Raw genomic sequence first — 25,163 nt, 5'->3', positions numbered from 1 at the left:
CATGTAATTGAAGATTATAGTTTGAGCTACTGTGGCAGGCGTGAGCGGTTGTTGTGATGTGAGTTACAAAGGATGCAAAATTGCAGAACGAGCGGCCTCACTTGACCAGCACCCACCGGAGATACTGTAGTTTTTCAGTATGCACCTCTTTCAAGCTGCTGTGTGGGTCCAGCAGCTTTGCATGAAGTGTGACTGCCTTCCTCATGGCCTGGGACTTCATCTGGTACATCCTCAACCATTCTGCACCCTCCTGATTCCTGCTATCCCTCATCTCCATTGACTTTCTGTGAAAGTAAAAAGATTTTGTCTGTAAATATTCTGTATTATTTAACCCATTAGTGTCTTGAACAATAAAGAGGAAAGTAATCTAAGTTACCTGATGGCCATGCCGCGCTTCCTCACATCGTCTGTGATGAATGTGGGGAGTGTGTCTTTGGACAGTGATGTTAAGGTGCCAAGGGACTTGCTTCTACTGAGATTACTTATATTTGGTTCCTTTAGATAAGGGGAATAAATTGTTTTTGCTGAACAAATTCATATTTAACTTAAAAATAAAACCCTACATGATGCAATACTCACAGCAGGAGAGCATACATCAGTAGTGTTTGAACTGATGTAAGCCAGATGTGAGCACGAAGGCCTTTATATAGTTGTGTCAAATCTGTGCAGTGAGCTGTGACAGATGTAGGTGTTCTGCCTGATGATACAGCACAGAATGACATAGAGTGGCTAAAGTAGTTTATCAGTTTGTGGAAATAAAACTCTTTCTTTTTTTTCATTTTGTGCTATTCATGTCCTTTTTCTTTCTTTCTTTCTTTCTTTTTATTATTTGAGTATCTTCTTTTTTTACTGTGAGAACAATAAATACACTATAAACACAGTCAAAATGAAAATGATCAATTGATGCATTCAAAATACTACAACATTTCATGCACACTTACATGATGTTAAACTAGAATTAATGTATCTAACATCGCTTCTTCACGTGCCAAACTTTCTGCAGCTAAATGTATCTATTTATAACATTAGTCAAATAAACCCACCTATTACTGTCTGACATGGTGTATAATAAGACAAATTGCTCCTCTGGGACATTAAAGTTACGCTCTACTCTAAAATACGTCTCTGGTAATTATATAATGTTGGCCAGAGAATATATGAAAGGAAGACAGGAAGGAACTTTCCCTGATCACAGGGATCATTCTACCACTTTGGATTACTGTGAATTACTGTTACACTTCTTTGATTACTGTTATAATTATTTTTACTCTGCAGTGGCCTCGTGTGAATCTTCTACCCAGACAAATTGTGCTGAACATGTGTAGGGACAGTCTTGTAGATATGTGATGGATCTCATGAAAAAGACATTTCTGCTTGAACTGAGAAAAGAGTGTGAATAAATATTATACAGCTGTGTGTCAGGCGCTGTAAAAATGTGGCTTCAGTTAAACTTGATGAATTATGAGGTGGAGAGAGTTTGATATACAACCGTTCGAGGGAGGGAAATATTCCCTCTACGAGGAGGGCCCACTGTACATATTTTAAATAGCTTTACAGTTCCACAACCAGTTCCACAACTGAGGGGACTGGTCAGAACAACCTCAAGAAATAACAGATATGCCGTACAAGAACTTAACCGATACAATAAATCTTTCATCATCAAAAAGCTTCTCCCAAAGATACAGAAGAGAAAGTCAGATGTGACCTGGTCAAAGTCTTTTGTCACATTTTATGAGTGGTGAGGGACCAAAGGAATGCATGATCTGCAAAAACTGCAGCATTTGTTTGTCAGTTCTTATTAGGTCTTTTAGCGTGTGTTTGGCGCAGTCACACTGATATGGACCTGTTATAATGAGCAATGATTTAAGTAATCAGCACTGTTTGTCAAGTGGAACATTACAGACTTTAAGGAAGGCTAGTGGTTCCCTCCCCCCTTTAAAGACGTGAAGTGGTGGGTGGATGTGTTTCTAACCATCCATCAAGCTGAGAAGTCATGTAAAACTACAACGTGAAGCCATCTGGTGCTTTGGAGTCCTCTATGTCATCTTATGTAATTCTGCTGCAGATCCTCACTCTTCAAAGCAGGCTATATTATTTACATTCTATTCATGTGATATTTTTTTAAAGTATATTTTCAAACACTGCCCACCAGAGTTACCACCTCTGATGAATTTGAATTATACAAATGAAATGCGTACAACATAATCAAAGCAGAAAATTCAAACCACACTAAATTAAAACGATCTTGCATGCTAAAAGAACAACAGCTACAAAAGGAATTAAACCTTTTGAACAAATTCTCATAGTAAACAAAACAACGGGTCAACGGGTCAAAACAACATTTACCTGTGAGTTTTCAGGGTTCATCCTACTTTTCCTCTCAGGGAGAGCTGATGTCCTCAGATGGAAGGGCTGACATTTGATCGTTTCCTTACTCTGTGTTTTTCTCAGCGCCTCTGTCTGCAGGGCTCTGTGCAGCCTGCTGAAATCAGGGACCTGTTGGATGATTTTGGGTCTGAAGCTGGGCGTCTCATCCAGGAAGCGCAACTTTTCTTTCCTAGTGCGCTCGGCAGTGCGAAGTTTCGGGCTGCCAGACACAGTTGAATTCTCACAACGCAATGTTGTTTGAGTGGTGACTTCTCTGCAAAGCTCCTGGTCTGCATAGAATTGAAATGATGTTGAGGATGAGGCCAGGTCACTACATAAAGTACATCAACATACTGTATACATGCAAGAAGACGAAGAATATGATGTTTTTTCCTCCAAGTGGTGGCTATTTAGGCATCAAAAACTTTAAAAATGGAAGAATCTTAGAGGAAGACACCACTCTTTGTTTGAACTGGGGTCACACATAGGCATTTCCTTGTATAAAGGTTAACAAGCGAGAACATTTGGGAAGCAGTGAACTCTATACTATTCTAAACAGCCAGTATATCCTAGCTTTAAATTGACACATAGATTTGTTACAAAGAGTCTGATCTCTCACTACTTTCACATTAATTCCAACTAGGGCACTAAACAGTTCACTAGCATCATCCCATGAGAAGGGGAAACCCACCTTTCACCTCAAAATCTGCGGAGTCTTTAACCTCTTTGTGAGGAGGTTTCTGTACAGTAGCAGCATTGCTTTTTTGATTATCTGAAACATGTTTTGTCATCGCTAAAAGCTTCTCCCTTTTCTCCTTTTCTCTCTCCTGGAAGCTGAAAGGTTTTTGAATGGAGAGCAAGAAATCCCTCCTCTGCTCACGGCACTGTTTCCTCTCCTTTTCCTTCAGCTCGTTCATCTCCTGATAGAGGGGCTTGTTGACATGGCTGGGGACTGGGGGAGCACGGAACTTCTTCTGACACTCAGCCTCAGCCTCCTTCTCTTTGATCATCTGTGTTGTTTCAGATGAAGCTAAGTGTTCACACTGTTTAATCCTGGCAGCAGTCAGCATGGAAGTCCTGACTGAACAATGCTTCCAGTTTTTTAGAGAAGATGAATTCTCTGACTGTCTGGGGTGGTATGAAGTTTCTTTGTCTGAGGTGAGGGCAGATGTAGAGGCAGATTTCCTCATTCCCACATGTCTGAAAAACAATGAAGATCTTTAAGAAAAAACACAGATATAACTATTACCGAAACTACAAAAAAAAATTAATTACAACATTCGAGGAAACCTACTTGGCCTGATGATTCACTTCATTTTGATCACTGGTCTTTTGGTCTATTGACAGGTGAGTGTTCTGATGAATCCTCCTCTCCAGCTCCTCTCTCTGTCTACTCTCTGTCTCCTGCAGCTGCTTCCGGAGGGCCTCACTCAGGGCCTTCAGCTGTTGTTGGAGCATCAACTCTGATCTCAGTCCATCCTCCAGCAGGTTCTCCAGCTCTGACATATTTCTCCAACCTGTGAAACACACACAAAAAACCCAGGAAGAATAAAATGGAGGAAAATCAGATTTCAAAAATTTAAAGGCTGTCTGTTCCTGGAAACAAAACATTTGTTTTAATTTGTATATCAGCTGAGAGAAAAGTGACACCAACTTTGAGAAGCAGTTCATTGTTGAAGTCATTTGTCAAGGGAAAATGCCAAAATTTCCTGTTTTTATATTATCTATTTGATTCCATCTAAAGGATACTGGATTTATGAGGCCATTGCCAATACCAAAATAGAGGAGTAAAATAAGGTCCAATATCAATATTCTTACATATATACAATGTACATGAATAAAAACATTTTTTGCAGTGACCCCTCACATCAATGCACTGAAACAATAAACTTTTCTATTTAAGTAATGATTAAATTACCCCAAGTGTCTTTTTCTACCTTAAGTTCTATTGTTCTGTACTGAACAACCTTATCTTTGACACGTATCGGACAACATATACACGGATACCTTTCTGTACTCTACTATCTACTTTACCATACACCTCCAGCAAGATCTCTGATCAAATAATACACATTTCATGACTTAAAATAAGCTTAATGGCTAATATGTAATTAATAATCATGGCTAAATTAAATAAAAGCATGACGATTTTCTGTTTTTATGTCTTTGCAAATATAACATACTCTAGTTTTTGACATTTCAAGCTACCTAAAGACGTCCCTCCCTTACTTTTATAAAATTTAAAAATGCTGACAATTATACAATTCCGCCTCCAGTCTGTGTAAATGGGTTACTATGGCAACGGACCTGTGCACCCTGTTGACGTACGGTTTCTTTACGTATTTACTTTAGTCCTTTTACTTTTAAACTTATATACAAAACTTGCTCTCAATTTCTCTAAACACATGCTAAAAATTTTGACTTATAATTACTTTCAAATAAAAGGTAAAAACGAGTTCCCAACCTGGTGAAAGATGACTTTTAAGAAGTGGCGTCGTAGCGTCAACAAACACATATATCTCCCAAAGTTATGTCTCCGCGGACAAGACACACCACAGGGTAGGTTAATGAGCTCTGCTGTTGAAATAAAGTTAACCGAGTCTTTTTGTTACACCTGAAACGAAGCAAGTGTCTATTACTCACACTCACTCCTCCGTTTTTGGTAGCATTAGCACTGTTTGTGGACAGAAGCCGGAACATCAGCTGCGGCGGACGTCTTTTGTGATTGGACGCGAAACCGGAAGTACTTCCTTTGGAGCGCTTGTCAACAAAACATGGCTGGATTACAGAAGGGACACGGCGGCGGCTATTAGGACACATTCAAGGGGAAACGTCTCTCTGCTTATCATATGAACGTATCCACAGTTTAAAGCCGGTCTGGTTTCTCCTGTGTGATTCGCGGCTCGTCCCACATGAAGACAGAGTGAAGACAGAGACATGCATAAGCTCACAAGGGCGACGCTGGCCTTAAACGGTCTTGGCCGGTGTTTTATTGCAGAGAAGCATTTATCTGGTATTAAAATCATCAGCCGAGGATTAGTGTGCGCAGAACATGGAAACGATCCTGGCAAGAATGAGGTTTATGATGTTATTATATCCGGGGGAGGAATGGTTGGATCTGCAATGGCATGTTCCCTCGGTGAGTAATGCCTTCCCAGCCCTGACTGACCACATTTTGGTGTGTGACTCCGGCTATAATTAGCAAACAGTCAAATGTAAAATATAAAGTATTGTAATCAGGAGCTGGTTTTTACTCGCATAGACCTGCGTTTTTAGATAATCTCATAAAAACGTGTGGTATTTACCAAAAAAATGTCAAAACACTCACAAGTTTACCACATGCTCTGAATAATGTCTGCAAAAGCAAGCTGAATATGTGCTATATTTTTTCAATAATATAATATTCAAATCATGACGTTTCCATTACTTTTGACAGGTATGGATCCCAACTTGGAGGGTAAGAAGATTCTCCTGCTTGAAGCAGGCAACAAGAAAGTGATGGACAAGGTGCCAGACACCTACAGCACCAGAGTCAGCTCCATCAGTCCAGGCTCTGCGACCCTCCTCAGCAGTACAGTATACAATTACAATCTCTCTCAATATATCATTCATTTTTGAGGTGACAGCTTCACCACAGACAGAAAATATATTGAGAAGTTATTTCTGCGGCGATTAGCTACCTTCCGGTGAGACGCTTGCAGCGCTAGACTGTTAAATGGCTCTCACAAGGTAAGCCAGGGATCAGACACTGTGTCCAGTCTCACAGACTTAGCAGGGATCATATCTGACCTTAACCGTTCTTGTGTGATAGGTCACCTCACCTGGGATGTTTCCTGACACTACTTTCTTAGTCACAGAAGGAGAGTTTTTCAAAAGTCTAAGCTGTTATTCATATCTCTCTCAAGCCTAGAGACTTTGGCAGCCAGAGAAAAGGAGATTCTGGGATTTCAGGCTGGGTAATTTGAGCTTGATTAACTCATCAACACTCTGTGTTCTGTGCCCTAAATCCAAAATCTCAGGTCCACAATTTACTAAGAATAGCAGGACATTATAGCTTGTTATTATTATTATACTGTCATTTTATAAAACTGTAATAATATTACACCTTTTTTTCTTATTAATAAATGCTTTTTATTAGGCTACCTGTATGTGCTGCACACAGCCACTGTTTTACACACATGCCTATCACCAATTAATAATTTGACAGTTTATGTACAGATTGATTTCAAGCCTCAGTACGCCTTTCAAGTGTTCTACCAATATTGGTTATTTTCTCACTTGCTCCAAAAGCATGAGACCTGCAGAAACAGTCTGAAATGTCTCAAAAAGGATCCAAATCCAAATTCATCCTGATTCAAGTCTCAACATAGCAGTAGCGTCAGGTATAGTGTGTATGTCCTGTAAGCAGTTCAGTGATCAGAGCATGGACCACAGCAATGACAATATCTGCCCTTTAGGTCACATATTCTAATACACTTAGCGTTTTTTCTATTTATTGAAATTGGTGTGGTTTTTGCATCCGATTGCCAATAAAATAAATTGATTTAGAAAAATGTTCCTGTTTGGCGTTGATACAGCTGCCTCTCTGTCTGTAGTCTCCAATTTGTGGTCTCAGTCGACGTCCCACCCATAAACACTATCTGATTGGTTACATGTCTCGATTAATAGCTTGTCAACACTGAGCGCTCTAAATCTGCAAATCTGTTGGAGTCAAAAGTACAATATTTGCCTCCAGAGTGTCAAGGAGTGGAAATATAAAGTAGCAGAAAATACTCAAGGAAAGTTCAAGTACCTCAACATACAGTGCAATACAGTGCAGTACTTGAGTAAAATGTGTTTACTTACATTACATCACTAGTTATTCTACATTATGACACTTCTTACTGTAAATATACTGTATATTAGCTCCAATTTTCGGTTATCAGTCTGCTTAACTATTAGTAATCCGTATCAGCCAATAACAATCCACATCGGTTGATCCCTAATGATAAGCTGCCTGTAAGAGACATAGACATAGAAAATAACCTCCTCCTTTACTCTGCTCACTTGCTTCATTTGTGTATCATATATTGACTTTACAATGTTAACACCTCAATCTGAGCAAACACTTAATCTGAATATGACACTGAAATGTCAATAGATTATTTAAAGGGAATGTAGTGCCGTAGTGCAAAGGAGTTTAGTTGAAATATCCTCAAGGGCTCCTGTGCAAAAAGCAAGTGTAAGAGCTTTTTATCCAGAACAGTGTTATGGAACCCTGCATATCAATTTACAGTAACTTTGCACGGTCTTTTCTGTTCTTACTGTATTGTTTTTAAGGTAATTCGAAAAGTTGTTGGTCACAAAAGATGTTCTGACACTAATTTTATCTGCTCAAAACTGATGTCAATGTGCAAAATCTGATACCACTGAATTTAAAGTATTTGCTGTTTATGCTGACATTTGCTGGAAGTTACACAAGTTGCCTGCCGTCTTAATGATTTTTGCAGTAAAAGATCAGTTAAGTTGCAATCATGTGACAGTAGCCTATACGCTACAGCAATCTAGCATGTACACAAAAGCATAACTCATGTCAAGTATAATCTCTCTCCCTAAAAGTCTTTTAGAATGGGTGGGCTTTAACCTCATGCTGTGCAGGGTATGATTATTTGAGATACACTGCCATACGTTGTTGCATCACATCACCATTGCAACTGTTCTGTAAATGTGCTTGTGCAAATGCAGGTATTGGAGCATGGGAACAAATCACAAAGATGAGGTGCAAGCCCTATCAAAAGATGCAGGTATGTTAATCTTCAGCTCACTGCTACGTGAAGTGTCTTTAAAATCTCTTCAACAGAAGTGTACATTAACTACCGCTGTGCTGCTCTGTCAAGAGTTTAGAAAAATAGCATTTCAGGGCCAAGAAAAATAACCAGCGCCAGAACTGCAGTACGGAGCATCTCACAAAAATCTTCCTGTTATACAACTTCAGTTTTTTCTTCATATAGTCTCCCAGACTGTCTAATTTACAGTCATACTGTATGTATTTCTGTCATCCATCAATCTCGGCACCGTACAATTTGTGGGGAGAAAAATCTGTGACAGTCAGCTTCTACTCAGTCATTCAGCTTAATGAACAAGCATCACAATACTGCATCATATAATCATGTGTATGGTATGTAATTGTTCGCATTAAAATGGCAAACAGAGGTTTCATGTAACATGCATTTTGTTCATTCCTTTGCGAAATTTATGCCCTTCCAGTAGCGCTGCAGCGTGCGTGCCACAAGGAATGCCAAAGGCTGCATGGTATATTTTAAAAAGAATGAGCCTTCTCCGGCACATTCAAAGCGCTGGATGGCTCTCTGACCGTGCAAGTTTTATTTATTAAAGCCATGTTTTCTATGAAGAGTAAATCATTTTGATGTTTTTCAAACTGGTACTCGCTCCGGGCATCTACTAATTACGAAGATTCATGTGAACAACGGCAAAGAAGATGAAAGATTAAGAGAGTGGTTGGTTGTTTGCTGCAGAGTTAACCCGCTTTACGGCTGTGGGCGCAGGCTCAGTCCCTCTTGTAAGATGTGGTCGCTGTGTACCAAACACTCGACCGCAGGGTTTCTCTCTGGGCCTAAGATGTCATCATGCAGTGCCTTCCAGTGATTATGGTAGTGTACCTCTCCCATTATACCTTCACTGTGCTACCACTGTTTTGGCATGTTTGCCCATTGACTCTAAAGTCATATACATCTCCAGCCATAGCACTGGAAACTATGTGCTGCAGGTCAGCTCTAAATAACATTCTTTCCCTGCAATAAAATGCTCTTCCATCTTGAATGTCTAGTAAGCATTGAGGGTTTAGATTTGAAACCAAAGGCCATCGAGGCGTCACTTTGCCCACATTTCTCTCTATAAAGCTGCAACGGAGTGTATTGTTTAAACCTTGCGCAGAAAGTGAGAGCGAGCAAGTGATTCCACTGGAAAGCTGCATCATTTCACCCTGCATTAAACAAACCCAAAACAATTTTTGGGCTGGTCCCAGTAAATCTTTCTTCCCAACCACTTATCACAAGTTGCAAACCCACTGCCATTAGTGGTTTGCTGTGGGGTATATCCCCCTACTTTATGGCAAGTTGGAAAAAAGTAGTAGCAGCAGCAGCAGCAGCAGCAGCACATTACTGCAGAATGATGGGTTCTGTCAGCATAGTTACATGCCAGGAGAGGATTAACCTTGTACAAACACTTTTCACCCCCCTGACGTTTAGCTGAAATGGTGCTTTCAGGGCTGGAATTACAGAAGCCTAAAACTATATCTCCTGCCACTTTTGGTTGTGGATAAATATTGACTGGCTCGTCATGTCCACAAACATGTCATTTGTTATTTGTGTTTCCACGAAAATGTTTGCAAAAATCCTCATCGCAAAAAATGTCACTCAAATGTCCTGCACCTCAGAAGGCTCCATTAAGCCGGAGTCCAGCCGGAGGGGTGTTGGTGACCCTCATCGTTCTGGGTTGTGCCAGCCTCTGACGGCAGTTAACAACTTTGATGTGTTCAGCTCTATATATAGGGATAGGGGGGTGCTTTGAAGGATAGACTTTGTAGACCGCAGGCATAATAGGTCTCTCATTTAGGTTTGGGATGCCTGCTCTGATGCCCTGATCACGTTCGATAAGGAGAACCTGCAGGACGAGATGGCGTACATCGTGGAGAATGACATCGTTGTGGCTGCGCTCACTAAACAGCTGGACGGCCTGTCTGGTAAGCACAGACGCTTATGATTAAAACATGAAGCCCAACACAGTAGCAGCGCTCTGCAAGACCTCTTGATTCCTGTTCCATCTGCCTAATGGACGCCGCCGCCACGTTTATTCCATCCTGTCCCCCAGGTCTTGTTTATTTGTACTCTCTCCGAATTACTGTTTTTGAAGACGAGTTCAGCCCTTGGAGCCGTCCATGTTTTTCCTGCAATTTCAATCACACTCGGGGAACTGCAGAGTCCCGGCACCCTCCGAGGACACGTGAAGTGGTCCAGTGACCTATTTAAAGCTGCCATGTGCTCCCAAGCTCCGCCACCTCTAAAGACACAAAAGCGCTGACAGTGTGTAGCGCTGTATTGCTCTTGACATTAGCCCAACTTCTGGTGAGGTTCGCAAATAAAACCTCGCTCTGCTATGTGCTTGACAGTTAAAGTGGCATATTTATAAACAGTTTTCAACATTATGCACCAAACAACGGATGTGTGGTTACAGCACGTTTTTGCCTCATGTGCCTCCCATTTGTCCCTCTCTCTCTCTCTCTCTCTCTCTCTCTCTCTCTCTCTCTCTCTCTCTCTCTCTCTCTCTCTTTCTCTCTCTTCTCTCTCATTTTAGCCATGGTGTTGTTATGCGCAATGCACTACATGAAAAGTGTGCTGCGTGCCAGCTGGTTTCAATGTAACCCTGCTCTCCAATCACTGAAAACCCATATTTGACTGTCGTGTTCAGGGAACCAGTAGCCGTTCTGTGGATGGGTTGCGCTCCAAGTCGACGTGAGCCAGCGTAGCTCGGGATGCTTTCATGTTTGGGATTTCTGCAGCTGCTGATATTTTGGGAAGAGGGGCAAAATCTAACCAGCTGGCAGCATGTGCAAAGTGTGGCATGGTGTTGTTGTAGATAAACACTATTAGTCAGTGCAATGTGGCAGGCCAGGGCCATTAAGAAGATTGTCAAATGTGAACTTCGTCAGCTGCCATGTGCCAGGGAGGAAAACCAGTGGTGTTTTACGAGGTGCTTTATAGATCTTCCACTGCTTTGCCTGCAGGCACACCATCCTCTCGTTCTGACGGGAAAAGAAGCAAAAGCACTGATTTCGTGTCATGATACATACACGGGATCCAAGATTGATCCCTTTGTTGTGCGCAAGTCACGACAGTTGCCATTTCAAGAAGCACTGCTTTTTCTTTTTTTAGCCACCGGTTTTATGTCCATGTTGTGTAACAGATAACGTGCAAGTCAAGTACCGCTCCAAGGTGGTGAAGTACGCGTGGCCCATGCCCCACCAGGCAGCCGAATCCATCCCGTGGGTCCAGATCACGTTGGCCAGCGGAGAGACTCTTCAGACCAAGCTTCTGGTCAGTTGGACTCACATCACGTCACATGCACAAACGGTAGCTTTTCATCTGATCTCTGCCTTATTATGAGTTCACTATTTGACGTCTGTTCTTCAGATCGGTGCAGATGGACCAAACTCGATGGTGAGGCGGGAGCTGGGGATCCCCACGGTCAAGTGGGGTTATGACCAATCTGCTGTGGTTGCCGTGTTGCACCTGTCAGAGGTGAGTATCACATTCAACACATGCATACGGTATTCTTTATACTCTTATTATATGTACTATACATCACTTGATGATGATGCGTCTACATACTTTTAGATGCATCATTGTGCGCTACTGAGTGAATTTACTCAATCTTTTCATTATGATAGTAATTTTAATGTCACAGCTGTAGTCACGCTGAGAACAATACACCCACCCAGAAGTACCCTTTGTAATGTCTTGTTTTTATGTGCAATATATGTAATTATAACGTATGCCCTACAGTGCCTTGCCACAATATTTCAGTCTGTTATTTAATTTAATTTATGTGTTTGGCAGCCCACGGAGAACAATGTCGCATGGCAGAGGTTTCTCCCAACGGGACCCATTGCAATGTTACCGGTAATTCGCTGTGGTATTTTTTTTTTTGCTTGCAAAATACAAAATATATGTCACACAAGTGTTTGATATCGGTGACCTCGTTCTGTGCACCGCAGCTGTCAGACACAGAGAGCTCTCTGGTGTGGTCGGCCAGCCATCGGTTCGCAGAGGAGCTGCTGGAGATGGATGAGGAGAGCTTTGTCGACGCTATCAACTCTGCTTTTGTAAGCCCCAGACTGCTGATGTTGTATTTATGGTCAGGTTTCCACATGTATCAGAGAATGTTGCAACATTTCTGTATTTTTGTGCAGCGTACTGTGTGTGGCAGGGGTTCTCCTCACGTGTCAGGCTGTTTTTAGAGACTCATAAAAGCAACGTTGTCATTGTTTTGCCCCAAACTTTACACAATGCTAATATTTCGCTGTCCATTTTTTTATGTTTGGAGAAAGTCCTTTTTCCCAAGCTGGCTATTTTTACTGGGCCTGCCGATGGACGGGGTCACCACGGTTGAGTCACGTTTGGTTTCAGGCCTGGTTTGCTAATTAAACCTGTGGTCTCCCAGTGTCGACCATTACTGCATGGAATGTTTTTCAAACAGAGCTAATTCAACTGCATAGCCTGGCCGGCATCTTCTTTTAATTAGCCCAGCTCCCGAAGCCCTGCCAAACCAGTTAGTTAGGGAGGGGGGAAAACAGGCACATTCGCTGGCCTGGAGTTCAGCTTTAGTCCTGTGTCAGCTAATTTCTTTGTCCACTCAAAGGGACAATGTCTGTTTTCTCTCTCTTCTCATGTGAAAATGTCTCGGTCTTCTTGCCTGTCTGTGTGTTTTGCGCTCACAGTGGAGTAATGAGAACCAGTCGGAGCTGATTGAGACGGCTGGCTCTCTGTTCCGCAGCGCCCTGTCGGCCATCATGCCGTCTGCAGGTTCACCCCGACAGCTTCCCCCAAGTGTGGCAGGCATCGGCCCGAAGTCCCGGGTCATGTTTCCTCTGGGCATGGGCCACGCATCAGAGTACATCAGGCACCGGGTAGCTCTCATTGGGTGAGAAGATCATAATGAAAAATAACATTAAAGTTGCAAATGTTGCAACAAACATTATCAACAGAATGTGAAGATGTCTTCTGCAGATTTCTACTGAAGTAAGTGTGTTAACTAGCTCGGCCTCCTGTCATGAAATACAACTTTGTAATTCAAGAGGTGATATTCTGATAGCAAAGCCTTATCCATATCCAATAAGTGAAATCACCAAATGGCAAGAAAGGAAATATTGTTACCCCATCTATCCTTACTAAACAGTAAAATACACTGTGCATCATCTGAAGTAACTGGTCTGGTTTCCTAAAATGAAGACACCAATCAAGTTGTGTTTTGAGTCATTCATTGTTTTTCCAACTTATGTTTTACTTCACATATAGCTGAATGACGCTTTAATCAAAAAATAGCCCGCTGTGAGTTGGATGTATTTGGACAGAGAGGGGAATATGTTTGTCTTTGCAGGGATGCAGCCCATCGCGTCCATCCTCTGGCAGGTCAGGGAGCCAACCTGGGCTTTGGGGACGTGGCTTGCCTCACACAGCTCCTGAGCCAGGCGGCCTTTAACGGGAAGGACCTGGGTCAGTGACAGCCCTAAACAGACACAAGAGCTGCAACCATAGCACAGTGGTTTCCCCCTAAGCACTTTTCCATAGCCCCGGCTCAAAACGCATGCTGTTGATGTGAATTATAAAAAGCATCAGCCTTTCCGGTAACATTTATTTGATGTTTTTTTTCTGTCCATTCTGCCAAGAACTATATGTAAGATGCTTTTCATAACAACATGAAATCCTGTTATGAGATATTGTGTTTATTTTGTTCCTCTGTTAAATGTCCCAAAGTCAAAATAGCAGCAGTGTATTGACTTAATGCAGAAAACATATGATGGACATATGCATGCTTTTTCACCCTCAGTCTTTGTTTGTTTGTGCAGGAGCGATTCAGCACCTGTTAGAATATGAAACGGAACGCCAGCGGCACAACCTGCCCATGATGGCTGCCATCGACCTCATGAAACGCCTCTATTCCACCAACGTCGCTCCTGTTGTCCTCCTACGCACCTTCGGCCTGCAGGCCACCAACATGCTCCCATCTCTGAAAGTAAGCTCATCCAGCCTCTACGTCCAGACATATGCTCCTTTACACCTCTTTGAAACTGGCCATCACTCTGATAATATCAACCACCTGTCAAACCTATGCTCCGCCTCCACTGGGACCCCACCCTCCACCCTCTTTTCTGATTACACGGAGCTTTACTTTAGCGGTGTCTATAATTTCCTAGGTTCTGAACCTACTACTATGGCATCTAAGTTTAGCCCCAAATTTAGTGTTACCAAAAGTGTGTGGGTGGGGTGCAGGGCTGGCCCTGGGGCAGCGGACAGCGGTGTTGGCTTGTGTTTTCACACCCCTTTTATTACCGACCACTCATGTGAAATGGCTTTATTCCCTACTAAGTGTTTCAGACCAACACAACTATAACTGGTTGTAAAGGCATTTCGCCGTTAACGTGACATTTCTTCCATATTAAATGTTGCGCGTTCGACGCTTTACAGGTCTTGTAAGAGGCGTTTGGTGAGCATGATTCAGAGGTAACCTAGTCTCTTGGTTCTTGTCTCCTTTGCTGCTGCAGGAGCAGATCATGGCGTTTGCAAGCAAGTGATGCATCTGTCCTGCAGTGGTTGGTTTTGGATCTCCAGATACTGTGAGCTTTAAGGCTGTAAAAAGTGTGGTTGTACAAAAATAAAATAATAAAGATATATTTTAACTCCTGTGATTTTTTCTTTTGTTTGCTTTGGTGCAAAGTAAATCCACGTTGACAAATAGTGCCCTACATTGAGTGAAATAATCACTTTATTCAGTCATTAAAATGAAGTTTGTTTAGTTATAACAAAATCAGTCAATAATGATCTTCCTCTTCCAAATGAAATTTCATCCACAAAACTACATAATGCACCTTTAAAATCCTCTTTTCAGATGCAATTCAGTGACCGAGTTCTTAATTATCCATTAAGAACGTCATTCAGCTATTAAGATGTGTGAAGTGTGTAATTTTTTCAGATGCAGGAAATAGTGTAGTCACAGTTCATTAAAACTATTTTTCACTCAAAGGTGGAACTATTTTTTTTCATAGAGGAGACCACAGGAGGATACTGGCGCCCTTCATAGCAAGAAATCTGTCTCAACATAATAAAGTGTAATTCACACAAAGGTCATTTCTCATGTTTTATTAAAACATACATGTACTGTATAGTATACACTTATTTCACTGGATTTAATAAAAACAATTTACATATTATCAGCCATCAGGTTATCTATACTGATGAACATAGAGGCATTTCTGAGAAACTGTGCAGCATAACATTTTTTTGTAATGTAAAAGCAGTTCCTGTCGAAAGATTTTACAATTCAAAGTTTACATCATGTATATACAGCAGTAGTTATAAATCGTGTTGAATACTGGAAAGGCGGCGAAGGCACTGCGTGAGGAGCATTAGCACGGAAAGTTCAAGGGTTAATATTGGATGAGGATAATTCAAATACTCTACATTAGATACACTTTTTAAATATTTGTACAGTTCACAAGAAAAAAAAAGACAAAACAGAACAAACGAAGGGGTCATGGGTTTTCAGACGTTTTACGTAATTTCTGTTTGCATTTTTGCTGTATTTGATGGCTGTAAATTATGTTGATGGGTCCACCATCTGCCCTTAATGAGAGGTTTTTCTATTGCTAGTCTAAAATACAGCCCAGACCTAGGGCCTCTGCAATTTAGCCATGCTTGATTCAGTCTTTACCACTGTAGACTCAACAAACAATAATGGCTGAACTTTAAAATACAGGCATTAACCTCAAACATGTAACAGCTATACAACACAGTCTGTGAGAGGCAGCTCTCCGCAGCGCACTCTCTCTGCCCCCTCAGTCGTGGTGAACCCAACGCTACATGATTAATATGTACAACTCAAAGCAACCGACCATGTCTTAGCTACAATTTCTACAATTAAAGTGTTGTGTGCAAAGTTGAAGAAAAGAAGTCGACTGCTCTATTTCCAATGATGTCTATCGTCTAAAGGCGAGGGGCAAGAGAATGAGGGTCCTGTAAAATAGTTTACTGCTAAAATAGAAAAGGTTGATTTACAGGCATGTAGCAGGAAAAAACTATGGTTGCACTTACAGCAACTAGTCTCTAAATATATTCCACTTTAGTGTACAGGGCACACCAGGACCACAGTAAGCACCAAAATACCATGACTGGTTGTATTGCTTCTAAACTAGCCTTCTACACATTTAAACAGGTAGGCGTGAACAACATTTCAGATCAGACACCCATGAAGGAATCAAAAATGTAAACGTTTTACAAAACAATAAAAGTCAGCCCACCAACAGTCATGAGCTCAACATACAGTAGAAATAGCTGGCCTTATAAAAATATAGTGATTTCTTCTTTTTTTTTTTCTTTTCAACAGTTCTCGGAGTGTTCGCAGGGTGCCGAGGTTGAGGAGAAGAGGAAGGGGCGTTGTGTGGGTGAGGAAGCATGGTGGGACCGAGTGTGTCTGTGAGGGGGACGGGCTGATCGAGGGTGGACGGAGGACGGGAAGCCTCACAGTGACAGACTGTCCCTCTCAGTGCCGGCTGCAGTGACAGCGAGCTGCCCTTAGTGGTGGATGTTGAGGTTTCTGAAGTAGTCGAAGGTCGCTCCGAGGGCCCAGCTCGTCTCCACGTTGTTCACCTTCTTGGTTAGCTGTTGAAGAGCAGAGCAACGGGAGCATCTTCATTACCACCACAAAGTAACAATTCCCTATACTTTGTCTTGTCTTCTACTGATTGGAAAAATACAGTGTTTAAGACAGAATATGATGGGGTTTTTTTTGTGACGCTTTTTCTATTTGGTGTCTTCGTGGCTCTGGTTTGCTCACCTGCAGCACAGTGCTGTCCTTGAAGCCAAAGCCCTCTTTTAGCAGACAAGTGATATATGTCATATCCATGCAGAGGAAGGGGCTGATAGCGCGGTATTTGGTCATTTTGTTGCACACTGCAAACACACACACACAAAAAACAAGGTTTCAGACATGGCATTAACACAGGTTCACATACCTCTGGCAGAGAGATACCTTCCATTCCATGTATAGACAAAGAAAAACAATCACCTTTCTAACCTCTGTGCTACATGATTAAAAGATGATCTTTCTGTTTTTGTATGGCTGAATAAACAGGGAGGTGTGAGGAGAACGGCCGAGGGTCAGCACAAGGCTGCGGGTGGGTGGCGGTGTCGAACTGCCCAGTACATAGTTTGAGTGTTTGGGTATGTGTCAGCCCCCAGGTGGTGTGTGGCTGTCAGGTGCCCTCCTGCTTGGGCCAGACAGACATCGTCAGCTCAGCTGCCAGCTCGGCCTGAGCCAGGCTTTGTCCATGTGACGGTGTTCTCACAACACAAACAGCTTTGTGTAACACACCAGCTCGCTCCAACTGTAAATCTGGTTCGTTCTACATGGACATTACAAGTGTCACACAATCAACCTGATAAGTATCAGTGAAACGCACTGAAACACTGTTTTTTGAGAGGATCAGTTGTGCCAATTTGGTGCAGTTGCACCAGCTGATCGGGCACAAACAAACTTTCGTGCTTTTTGCTGTTTAGACTATGTTGCGCGAAGTTTGAGCGGTTAGACGACTGATATATATAACTTGTAAGATTGTTGGTTTCATACACGAGCTCATCCCTCCCTAGAGAAGACATCATTGTAACCCTTACCTTCTTTGGCTCTCTTCTTAAAATCCCTGACTTCAAGTGCACCACCTCGACTGCCTTCTGCGCAGGAAAAAACAAACACACATGCAATTTGAATACCGACTTTGTGCAGAAGATGATAATTAGCTGAAAGGATAATGGCACTGGAAGGTACAGTAGCATTTCGGTCTGTGCCCACTCACCAATGAGGCCAGACTCCACAGCTCTGTCGAAGTAGTAGGAGAAAGCGTAGAAGACGCTGCTGCCCTTCACCTCATAGGGTTGGTGGACGATTCCTTTGATGACTTTCATCACCTCATAGTAGCACAGCTTGTAGCCAGCGTAGCCTGAGGAGGTAGAGACGAAAGTTAAATGTGGATTTGTCAAAGATGTACCCAACATCTTTTTTGCGAAGGGAACAATGAGTTAAAAGTGCTTGGATGCAGCGATTCTCGGAATGCAATCGCAAGAGCCTCCAGTTTGAGGTCAGCCAGTCGGTTGAAGCTGGGGGGCTCACAAGGGAAGCCCCGGAAAGACAAGTTTCACACAGCCCCACGGGTGTACGGTTGGCTCAGTTGTGCCGGCAAAACCATGTGCCGACAAGAGCGGCAGTTAGTGCGTCCCTGTTGGGCTGCCTATTTTTACCACATAATTGTGAGCGGTCCAGATCAAGCCACTCGTTACACAAAAAAAATAACAACTCAGGGACAAGCCCAGCATCTTTTGGCTACTTGACTGTGGTATGGGAGTGACTGCCTTATTTGTGAAGTTAACTGACAGTTTTCTTTTCGTTTAAATACAAGGTTGACTGCAGTATAATTGTTCGAGAGGGAGGACGGGCGAGAGAGAGGATGACAAAACATGCGTTTGGCGCCAAGGTTACAGAAAACTTGAGCGAAAAAATGTTCTCATGCGAGACTGCGTTATACTGTACTCTATTGTGTTCCAGGGCTGAGAAAGGAATGCATGGCTCGCTGCATCCAAAGGCACCGGGAAGGAAATCAAAACCTCAGGCTGCCTTTATCTCACCGTCTGGAATCCCGCTAACTTTGTAGGTGGTTCCTCCAAAAGTCACATCTTCTCTGAACTTTTTTGGCAGGCAGGAGCTGGTGAAGACTTTCCAATCTAGACCTGGAGACAACAAAAACAAGAAAGAATGCATTATTTCCCGATGAAGGAATGACACAGCAAGTGCAAACAGCGAGGTGACAGAAAGGTGCTTGGTACTCTACCATCAGCTCCTAGTGCTCCAAGAGTTGCCAGTCGGGCTGCATACAGTCCATTTCCAAGGTAGCTAATGTGATGATGACACAAGTTTTTAGACTGATGCATTCGTTTACTCTACAGAATACACATGCGTGTTCACATCCAAAGAGAATAAGACAGCTTTGTCTGTTTTTACCTGTGTGTGTAGAGTTGATACGTGTGGTTGAAGAGGTTGAATTTGGCGATGTAACTGGAAGGGGCAGACTGAATGGTTTTCTGTTGGACACACAACAAATGTTTGGTGTTGTATCTTTGGTGAGGGCATTTTCCATTCACAACATTGGATATTTCATTCACCTTTGACTTGGGAAGAAATGTGATCTGTGTAGATCCTCCACCCAAGTCCAGGATGCCCACTGTCTTCCTCGTGTTGGAGTACAAGTGACCTATGAGAAATAAACACATCTTGCTGGGTGAAGGAAACTTTGAGTCCGTCATCCGTGCAACAAACAGAGCACACTGTGTAATCTTGTGGATTCATTGCCACTTTTAGTCAAAGTTTATTCCTTTTTCCTTTGTCACAAAGGATGCATGTCTTTCCCTGCTGAGAGGGGAAACACCTTTCTGGTTTCGAAAGCCTAACCTTGTTGATCAAAATACATTTGGATGGTGCCATAGCTGTGTGAGAAGAGGCGAGGAAATATTGCTTGTTTTCTCAGCCTGTTTGGGGCCAGTGATTCAAGCTCATAACCTCAGACAGGAGACAAGAGTCTCTCGCTGCCGGGCTTCTGTGTACACTGGAGCCTCAGATATGAGCCTCCTGACCACTAACACCACCATAGCAAAACACAAGCAATGTCTTACCTGTAAGGAAGTTCACTGTGACCCAGGCGAGGACTCCTGAAACAGCACATGGGTGAAAATGTCTGCATTAGCAACAGCCCGAGAAGTGATCACAACTGATGTTCACGTTGGTGTGTGTGTGTGTGTGTGTGTGTGTGTTCGAGGTGCACACTCTCAGCGCAGCTCTCCTTCATTAAGCTGATGTTAAAGTGGCAGAGGCTGGTGCAACTTCCAGACCAGCCCAGGTAATTACAATTGTCTCAGATGTCGAGTTATTGCGCTCATAAAGTGAGGATAATGAATGGCACATAGTGTATGATGAAACACAACATGGTGAGGGTGTCTTAATGAGTGATGTGGAGGATCGCACTAAATTATTGGGCGTGGGACGGCGGGCAACTCACGCTGGCATATTTATTTGTCTCAATGAGGTAGTGACAGACCTCTCGTAAAAAGAGTAATGAGAGCAGGCTCGTTTGTTACATCCTCAGTAAGCGAGGCACCTGGTCAGACAATATCTTTAGAAATCATAATTAAAAACAAAAAAAAGTGAGTTTTTTTGTGAGTGTAAATATGTTTTGGGGACATTGAAAGGTGACCGACCTTCGTTCGCTCCATTCATGATGGAAACACTGTTGTCTGGCACAAAGAAGGGGGACTCATCGAACACGTCTCGCACCTGTGGGGTAGATTTATCACCGTTTCGTTACCATTATCTACTTTTTTAAGTGTGAAGGCAAACGCAGTGACGCTACACTACATGACACAAACACTCTGCTCCAGGAGACGAACCGTGTCTGCTCTGTTTCAGAGTGACAGATAACTCAGCCACAAACATGGCTGGGACAGTAGCCTGGATTTAATACGTTAAATGACAAATCTGGTTACTCCACACAAACCCCACAACAGCTGTTTTTTTGCAACATGATAGCCACCAAATGGGCAGACTCTCTGCCTTTTTTTTTTTTTTTTTTTCAGTGACACTTGTAAGCACTTAGTGGTTTCTCATCTCCGCTCCTTGGCGGGACGGGCGCTGTTTGTGCCAAACCATCTGAGGGCAGAGAGAAAACGTGCCTCACCTCCTTCAGAAGAGCGCTGGCCTTGTCTTCGGGGAGCAGACGCAGACCCGCCGTGGCCTTCAGGACCACGGGGGTCCTGTGCCACTCCTCTTCCGGCACCGTCTTCTTGGCGATCTTCAGCAGCTGCCTGATGGTGTTGCCACCCTGCAGGATCGAGGTGTTCAAAAACAGGTGTAAGTCACAGGCAGGTAAATACAGGAGTGGGCAGCAGTGACATCATCACCAGGAGGTGTTTTTTTGGGGTAATTACACCGTGTTTACATCACATGAGCCCAACCCTCGGAAAATCCCTGTGGTTTTTTGTTGATTTGCACACAGGGAACACCTCCCTAATACACCTGATGATTAATGGCAAGTGATGGTGTGAACAGGCGCACATACCTCCTCAGGGTTGTCCTTGTAGGCAGACAGCCCGGGCTTCACTGCGTGGTAAAGCTCATTGTCCAGAACCGGCAGCTCGACTGAAAAAGCAAGAGGGACAGTGAGCAGATGGTGAACCAGAGTGCAAACTCCATAAATACAACAGAAACTCAAGTTAAGGTGTAATTGCATATCTTCTCTGTCACAGCTCCTGATATTTAGACTGCAGCGCCTCACCTACATCCTGATTCACTTTTTTTTTTTTGAAAAGGTCTGCTGCTTCCTACTCAGTTGAGTCAGACAAATTAAAAGTCCATCTGGGCTACTTTTAGAAAAGCCCATGGCACTGAGTGCGCCGACAGCATGCCTGTCCTCACAGCACACAGCGAATGACCCAGCAGCAGGCAGACAGAGTGGGAGTGTGGAGGGAGCCCTGCTATTGGTTCAGAGAGGAGGAGAGAGAGCGGGGAAGAGAGAGAGTTGGGGAAGAGGACTCTACTCACCGGGGTCTTTCTGGATGAACTTGTAGATGTGGATCCTGCTGCCCGTGCTCCCGGCGTCGAACATGATCCCGTAGAAGACCCGGGTCAGGTTGACGGGGGAGGAGGCTTCGGGCACCGGCTCGTAAACCTCAGGTGGGTGGTAGGGCTCAGGTGCGGGATGCACGACCTCGGGCACCGGGTGGAAAGCCTCGGGTATGGGGTGGATGACCTCAGGCGCCGGGTGGAACACCTCGGGGATCTCTGGGTAGGTCGGCACGCCGGGCTGCGCCGCCGCGGGCGCCGGGTTGGAGACCTCGGGAAGGAGGTTTTCCGTGTTGGCGGAGTGCTCCCGGTAGCGGTAGAAGTGAGGGATGTAGCGGTGGTGCCGGTAGTAAGTCGCCTCCGCTAACAGGAGGCTCCCGAACAGGAGCCACACGGTGAGAGTTTGCAGCAGGTTCGGCGTGGCCATTGTGTTCACAGCCCGGGCAGGAGAGTCACAGACAGGAGAGCTGAGGAGAAGAGGAAGCCCTGGCGGATGATGGAGGAGTGGAGAGATTGACAGGGGAGAGAGACTCAGGACTGTCCGGTCATCTGTTTACAGTATATAAAGACATAAGGGCTTGGCACAGGGCCACAGCCAGAGCAGCCATCCACCAATCCTGTGGCGGTCCATCCCAAATCCATCAGGAGTCCCCCCCCCCCCCCCTCCTCCTCCTCCTGTGAGCTGAGCTGGAGGCTGACTACCTGCCTACCAGCAGCATTTCCCGTTTTTTTTTTTTTTTTTTTTTAAGGAGTAGGAGGAGGAGGAGGATTATTTTGGGTTATGTTTTTCCCCTCCTCATCTTTACTGCTTATTCTGGAGCCAAAAAAAAAAGAGAGAAAAAAATCCCTCTTAGTAAATGAGAAAGGGGGTTTATAATGAAGTCAAAATGAATGGCTCGCGCTGAAAAAAAAGAGAAAAAAAAGAAAAGAAAGGGTCTTAAAATACTTTTTATGGGTGCGTTTAAGACTTACATAGTAACGTGCCTCAAACCCTGCAGCTCTTTGGACTTTCACAGCTCCACTTCTTCGCCGCTTCACCTCGCTTGAGCTCAAATTTGGCCAATGACTAAATTAAAAAGGATTCAGGTTCATCTTTAGAGTCTTAAAATGACTCACTGCAGTGTGTAAAAAGAGGAGGCAACTTGAATATGACTTGAATATGAATATGACAACGTTTGCATTTCTGTCCTAATCTTCTTTAGCTTTATTTTAAAATAGCTTGGGCCTTACACGATAAACTAAAATAAACTTCAGCTCATTTATTATTTACTTATGGTAGAGCGGATTCTGCTTCATTTATTAGGTATTAATCTCTCCACTGCATCGTGTTCAGCAGCAGGAGTGAATCATGCATGCATTTAAACAATCCTTTCAACCTCCCCGTCATGATCCTGCAATAATCGCCACATTAAATCCACTGCAGCCCTTCCACCAACCTTCAAAAATGCAAATGTGACCTGCACTCCAGCTGGCATAAAAGTTAAAAGAATGTCAGCAATCATCTCACTCCCACTCATCCCTGTGTTAACCACAGGCTTTCCAAGGGAAAAATATTTGGGCAGCGAGGCACGTTTCACGAGAGAGAATGCATGAAAAGCATGAGTGGCTGTTTCTCCGCGTTAGGTGGGTGGCTGGCACGGCATCACGAGAAAAAAAAAAAAAAAAGCCATGCCGTAGTGTATCTGCTAATGCTTTGTCATGTGACGCTCAGAGTTGCTGCAGAAGCACCGGGGGATATGGCACAGAGGGACAGCAACTCAGAGACCTTACATGAACTGAGATTTGTACCAGGCTGTGGTATTTTCCACCCACTTTGTATCAACAGAAAGAAGACAGAGATCTGTAACAGGAGGCGCTGGTAGTCTAGATCCTGAGGCATCCGTGAAGATCTGACCCTACCCCAACCCTGACTTAACATGTGCTTATACCAGACTGCTTCACCTCGTGCAGAGGGCGACCGGGAGGAAAGAAAACGAGCCGTGGGCCAGCCCGGCCAGGAGGGTAAGGGGAGGGCAGAGGTCCTTCAGATGGGCACGGGAGAGTGCGGGAAGTCCACCGAGAGGACAATGTGGGGAGGGTGGGGCTTGGCACCAGTGTTCCCCCATCATGCCATTCCACTCCCAGGACACTCAACTGTGCAGAGCACTGTTCCAACACTGTAATTTGTACTAAAAATATTGGACTTTCTTTCCTCCTTCCTTTTTTCTAAATACTGTGGCCACTTTTTTCAATCCTGTGGCTCACCAGAATGGTCGTTCGCCCCTATCAAAGCGTACATGTGCAGGACCTCTCGCTGACTTGTGCCCATAGTTGTCTTGGGCGCATGTTTAACAGTGTGATAATGTGACTCATAAAGATGTCCTAATAGAAACTATTTTCAGGAAGTCACACTTTGTCTGGTCTACGGTTTGAAATCGCTGTTGATATTTACTTGCCGTTGGCGCCGAGACACATCCCGTGGTTAATGCTGCAATTTATCAGGATAATGAGCGGTGTTCGGACAGCTGCAATCCTCCTTTGATATATGAATCACAGCCCATGACCTACTTTATATCGTCATTAAAATGTGATGCAATAGGAATCGCCCTACAGGCAAAATGTCACGTGAATTTAGACCAGCAGAAATCTTGAATATTCACTCTGCAATTAGCCAAACAATATCTCCTGGGAGTTCTGCGTGCTGCCAAATTAGGTTAGGATGTCAACCAAACGCGCACAGCTGCAGTATAAATTGTGTGTAAAGTGCTCCTCCACTGCATGACACAGCACATAACAAACATGATGTTTCAAAGCAGAGGTAGGTTCAATTTTGGTATTTTGTTTCAAGTTAACTGCAACCGTAAAGCATGAGAAGGGACCCCAGCTTTGTAATCTGCGCTGTGCAATATATCATTAATATGCTGCAATGTTGCCCTCAGGAATGCCATGTTTGTGGGTGTCCTACCCCGAAAAGTCCATTGAAGAGACCCAAACCTTGTCATTACAATTCCAATGATAATGACAGCTTTGAAAAGTTCAGGGTTATTTCAGTTTTCTCTCCTCACTGTCATAGTAATTACCTTTAAATTTAGTCTTCAAACCGTGTTCATGATGCCAGAGCAGCGAGCGACCCTATATGATTCAGTTTACAGTAGCTACACCCAACACTTTTGCGATATCTCCCTTTTCTTGTTTTAGGGATAATCTAAAGTGGACACTCCGAGGTCCTGCAGAAAAGCTAAACAAGATAATGGGGAGGATTCAGCGGTTTGGAGCTTGAATTACGGCCTCTGTAACTTTACATTGTCTCTTTTGTGTTTCTTTTGGATGACCGTCTTCGAAGATGAAAAAAATGACTGCATTTACGTTGATCTTTGTGGTTTTCC

General features: G+C 43.5%; 3 protein-coding genes across 10 annotated transcripts in view; 1 reads left to right on the top strand and 2 right to left on the bottom strand.

The window, feature by feature from the left end:
• The window catches only part of fam161b (FAM161 centrosomal protein B), an 8,606-nt gene extending 3,465 nt beyond the window's left edge, over positions 1–5,141 (bottom strand). For 2 of the 4 annotated variants that reach the window (XM_037072453.1, XM_037072451.1), the window contains exons 1-6: positions 4,832–4,964; positions 3,662–3,884; positions 3,059–3,585; positions 2,347–2,657; positions 377–495; positions 117–284 (exon numbers count right to left, since the gene is read on the bottom strand). In XM_037072453.1, the coding sequence (XP_036928348.1) occupies positions 117–284; positions 377–495; positions 2,347–2,657; positions 3,059–3,585; positions 3,662–3,873 (1,337 nt within the window). In that variant the 5' untranslated portion in view covers positions 3,874–3,884; positions 4,832–4,964. Of the gene's footprint in view, positions 1–116; positions 285–376; positions 496–2,346; positions 2,658–3,058; positions 3,586–3,661; positions 3,885–4,831 lie in introns of all 4 variants that reach the window. The other 2 variants (XM_037072452.1, XM_037072454.1) reach the window with 2 other exon arrangements.
• On the top strand, positions 5,122–16,663 carry coq6 (coenzyme Q6 monooxygenase). 2 transcript variants are annotated; one of them, XM_037072462.1, is made up of 13 exons: positions 5,122–5,506; positions 5,804–5,938; positions 8,092–8,150; positions 9,982–10,108; positions 11,329–11,459; positions 11,556–11,663; positions 11,982–12,044; positions 12,140–12,247; positions 12,863–13,065; positions 13,522–13,637; positions 13,991–14,157; positions 14,687–14,758; positions 16,525–16,663. In XM_037072462.1, the coding sequence occupies exons 1-12, from the start codon at positions 5,305–5,307 to the stop codon at positions 14,714–14,716; spliced, it is 1,449 nt and encodes a 482-aa protein (XP_036928357.1). In that variant the 5' UTR covers positions 5,122–5,304; the 3' UTR covers positions 14,717–14,758; positions 16,525–16,663. The 2 variants fall into 2 exon arrangements, with proteins under 2 accessions (XP_036928357.1, XP_036928356.1); XM_037072461.1 differs by lacking the exon at positions 16,525–16,663 and having other exon boundaries at positions 14,687–14,830.
• entpd5a (ectonucleoside triphosphate diphosphohydrolase 5a) lies at positions 16,658–25,163 on the bottom strand. Of its 4 annotated transcripts, none has more exons than XM_037072456.1 (15): positions 25,080–25,163; positions 22,771–22,864; positions 21,778–22,612; positions 21,296–21,375; positions 20,915–21,058; positions 20,439–20,514; positions 19,857–19,892; positions 19,350–19,438; positions 19,189–19,268; positions 19,019–19,080; positions 18,816–18,917; positions 17,990–18,133; positions 17,811–17,867; positions 16,975–17,090; positions 16,658–16,799 (listed from the first exon to the last, which is right to left on the bottom strand). In XM_037072456.1, exons 3-15 carry the CDS (start codon positions 22,223–22,225, stop codon positions 16,713–16,715), a joined length of 1,521 nt encoding a protein of 506 aa, XP_036928351.1. In that variant the 5' UTR covers positions 22,226–22,612; positions 22,771–22,864; positions 25,080–25,163; the 3' UTR covers positions 16,658–16,712. The 4 variants fall into 4 exon arrangements, with proteins under 4 accessions (XP_036928351.1, XP_036928354.1, XP_036928352.1 ...); XM_037072459.1 differs by having other exon boundaries at positions 21,778–22,284; XM_037072457.1 differs by lacking the exon at positions 25,080–25,163 and adding an exon at positions 24,858–24,987 and having other exon boundaries at positions 21,778–22,284.

Source organism: Acanthopagrus latus, chromosome 16 (assembly GCF_904848185.1).
Source record: "Acanthopagrus latus isolate v.2019 chromosome 16, fAcaLat1.1, whole genome shotgun sequence".
Classification (NCBI taxonomy): Eukaryota; Metazoa; Chordata; class Actinopteri; order Spariformes; family Sparidae; genus Acanthopagrus; species Acanthopagrus latus.
Note: the sequence above shows the minus strand (reverse complement) of the source record. Positions and strands in the feature narration are given on the sequence as shown.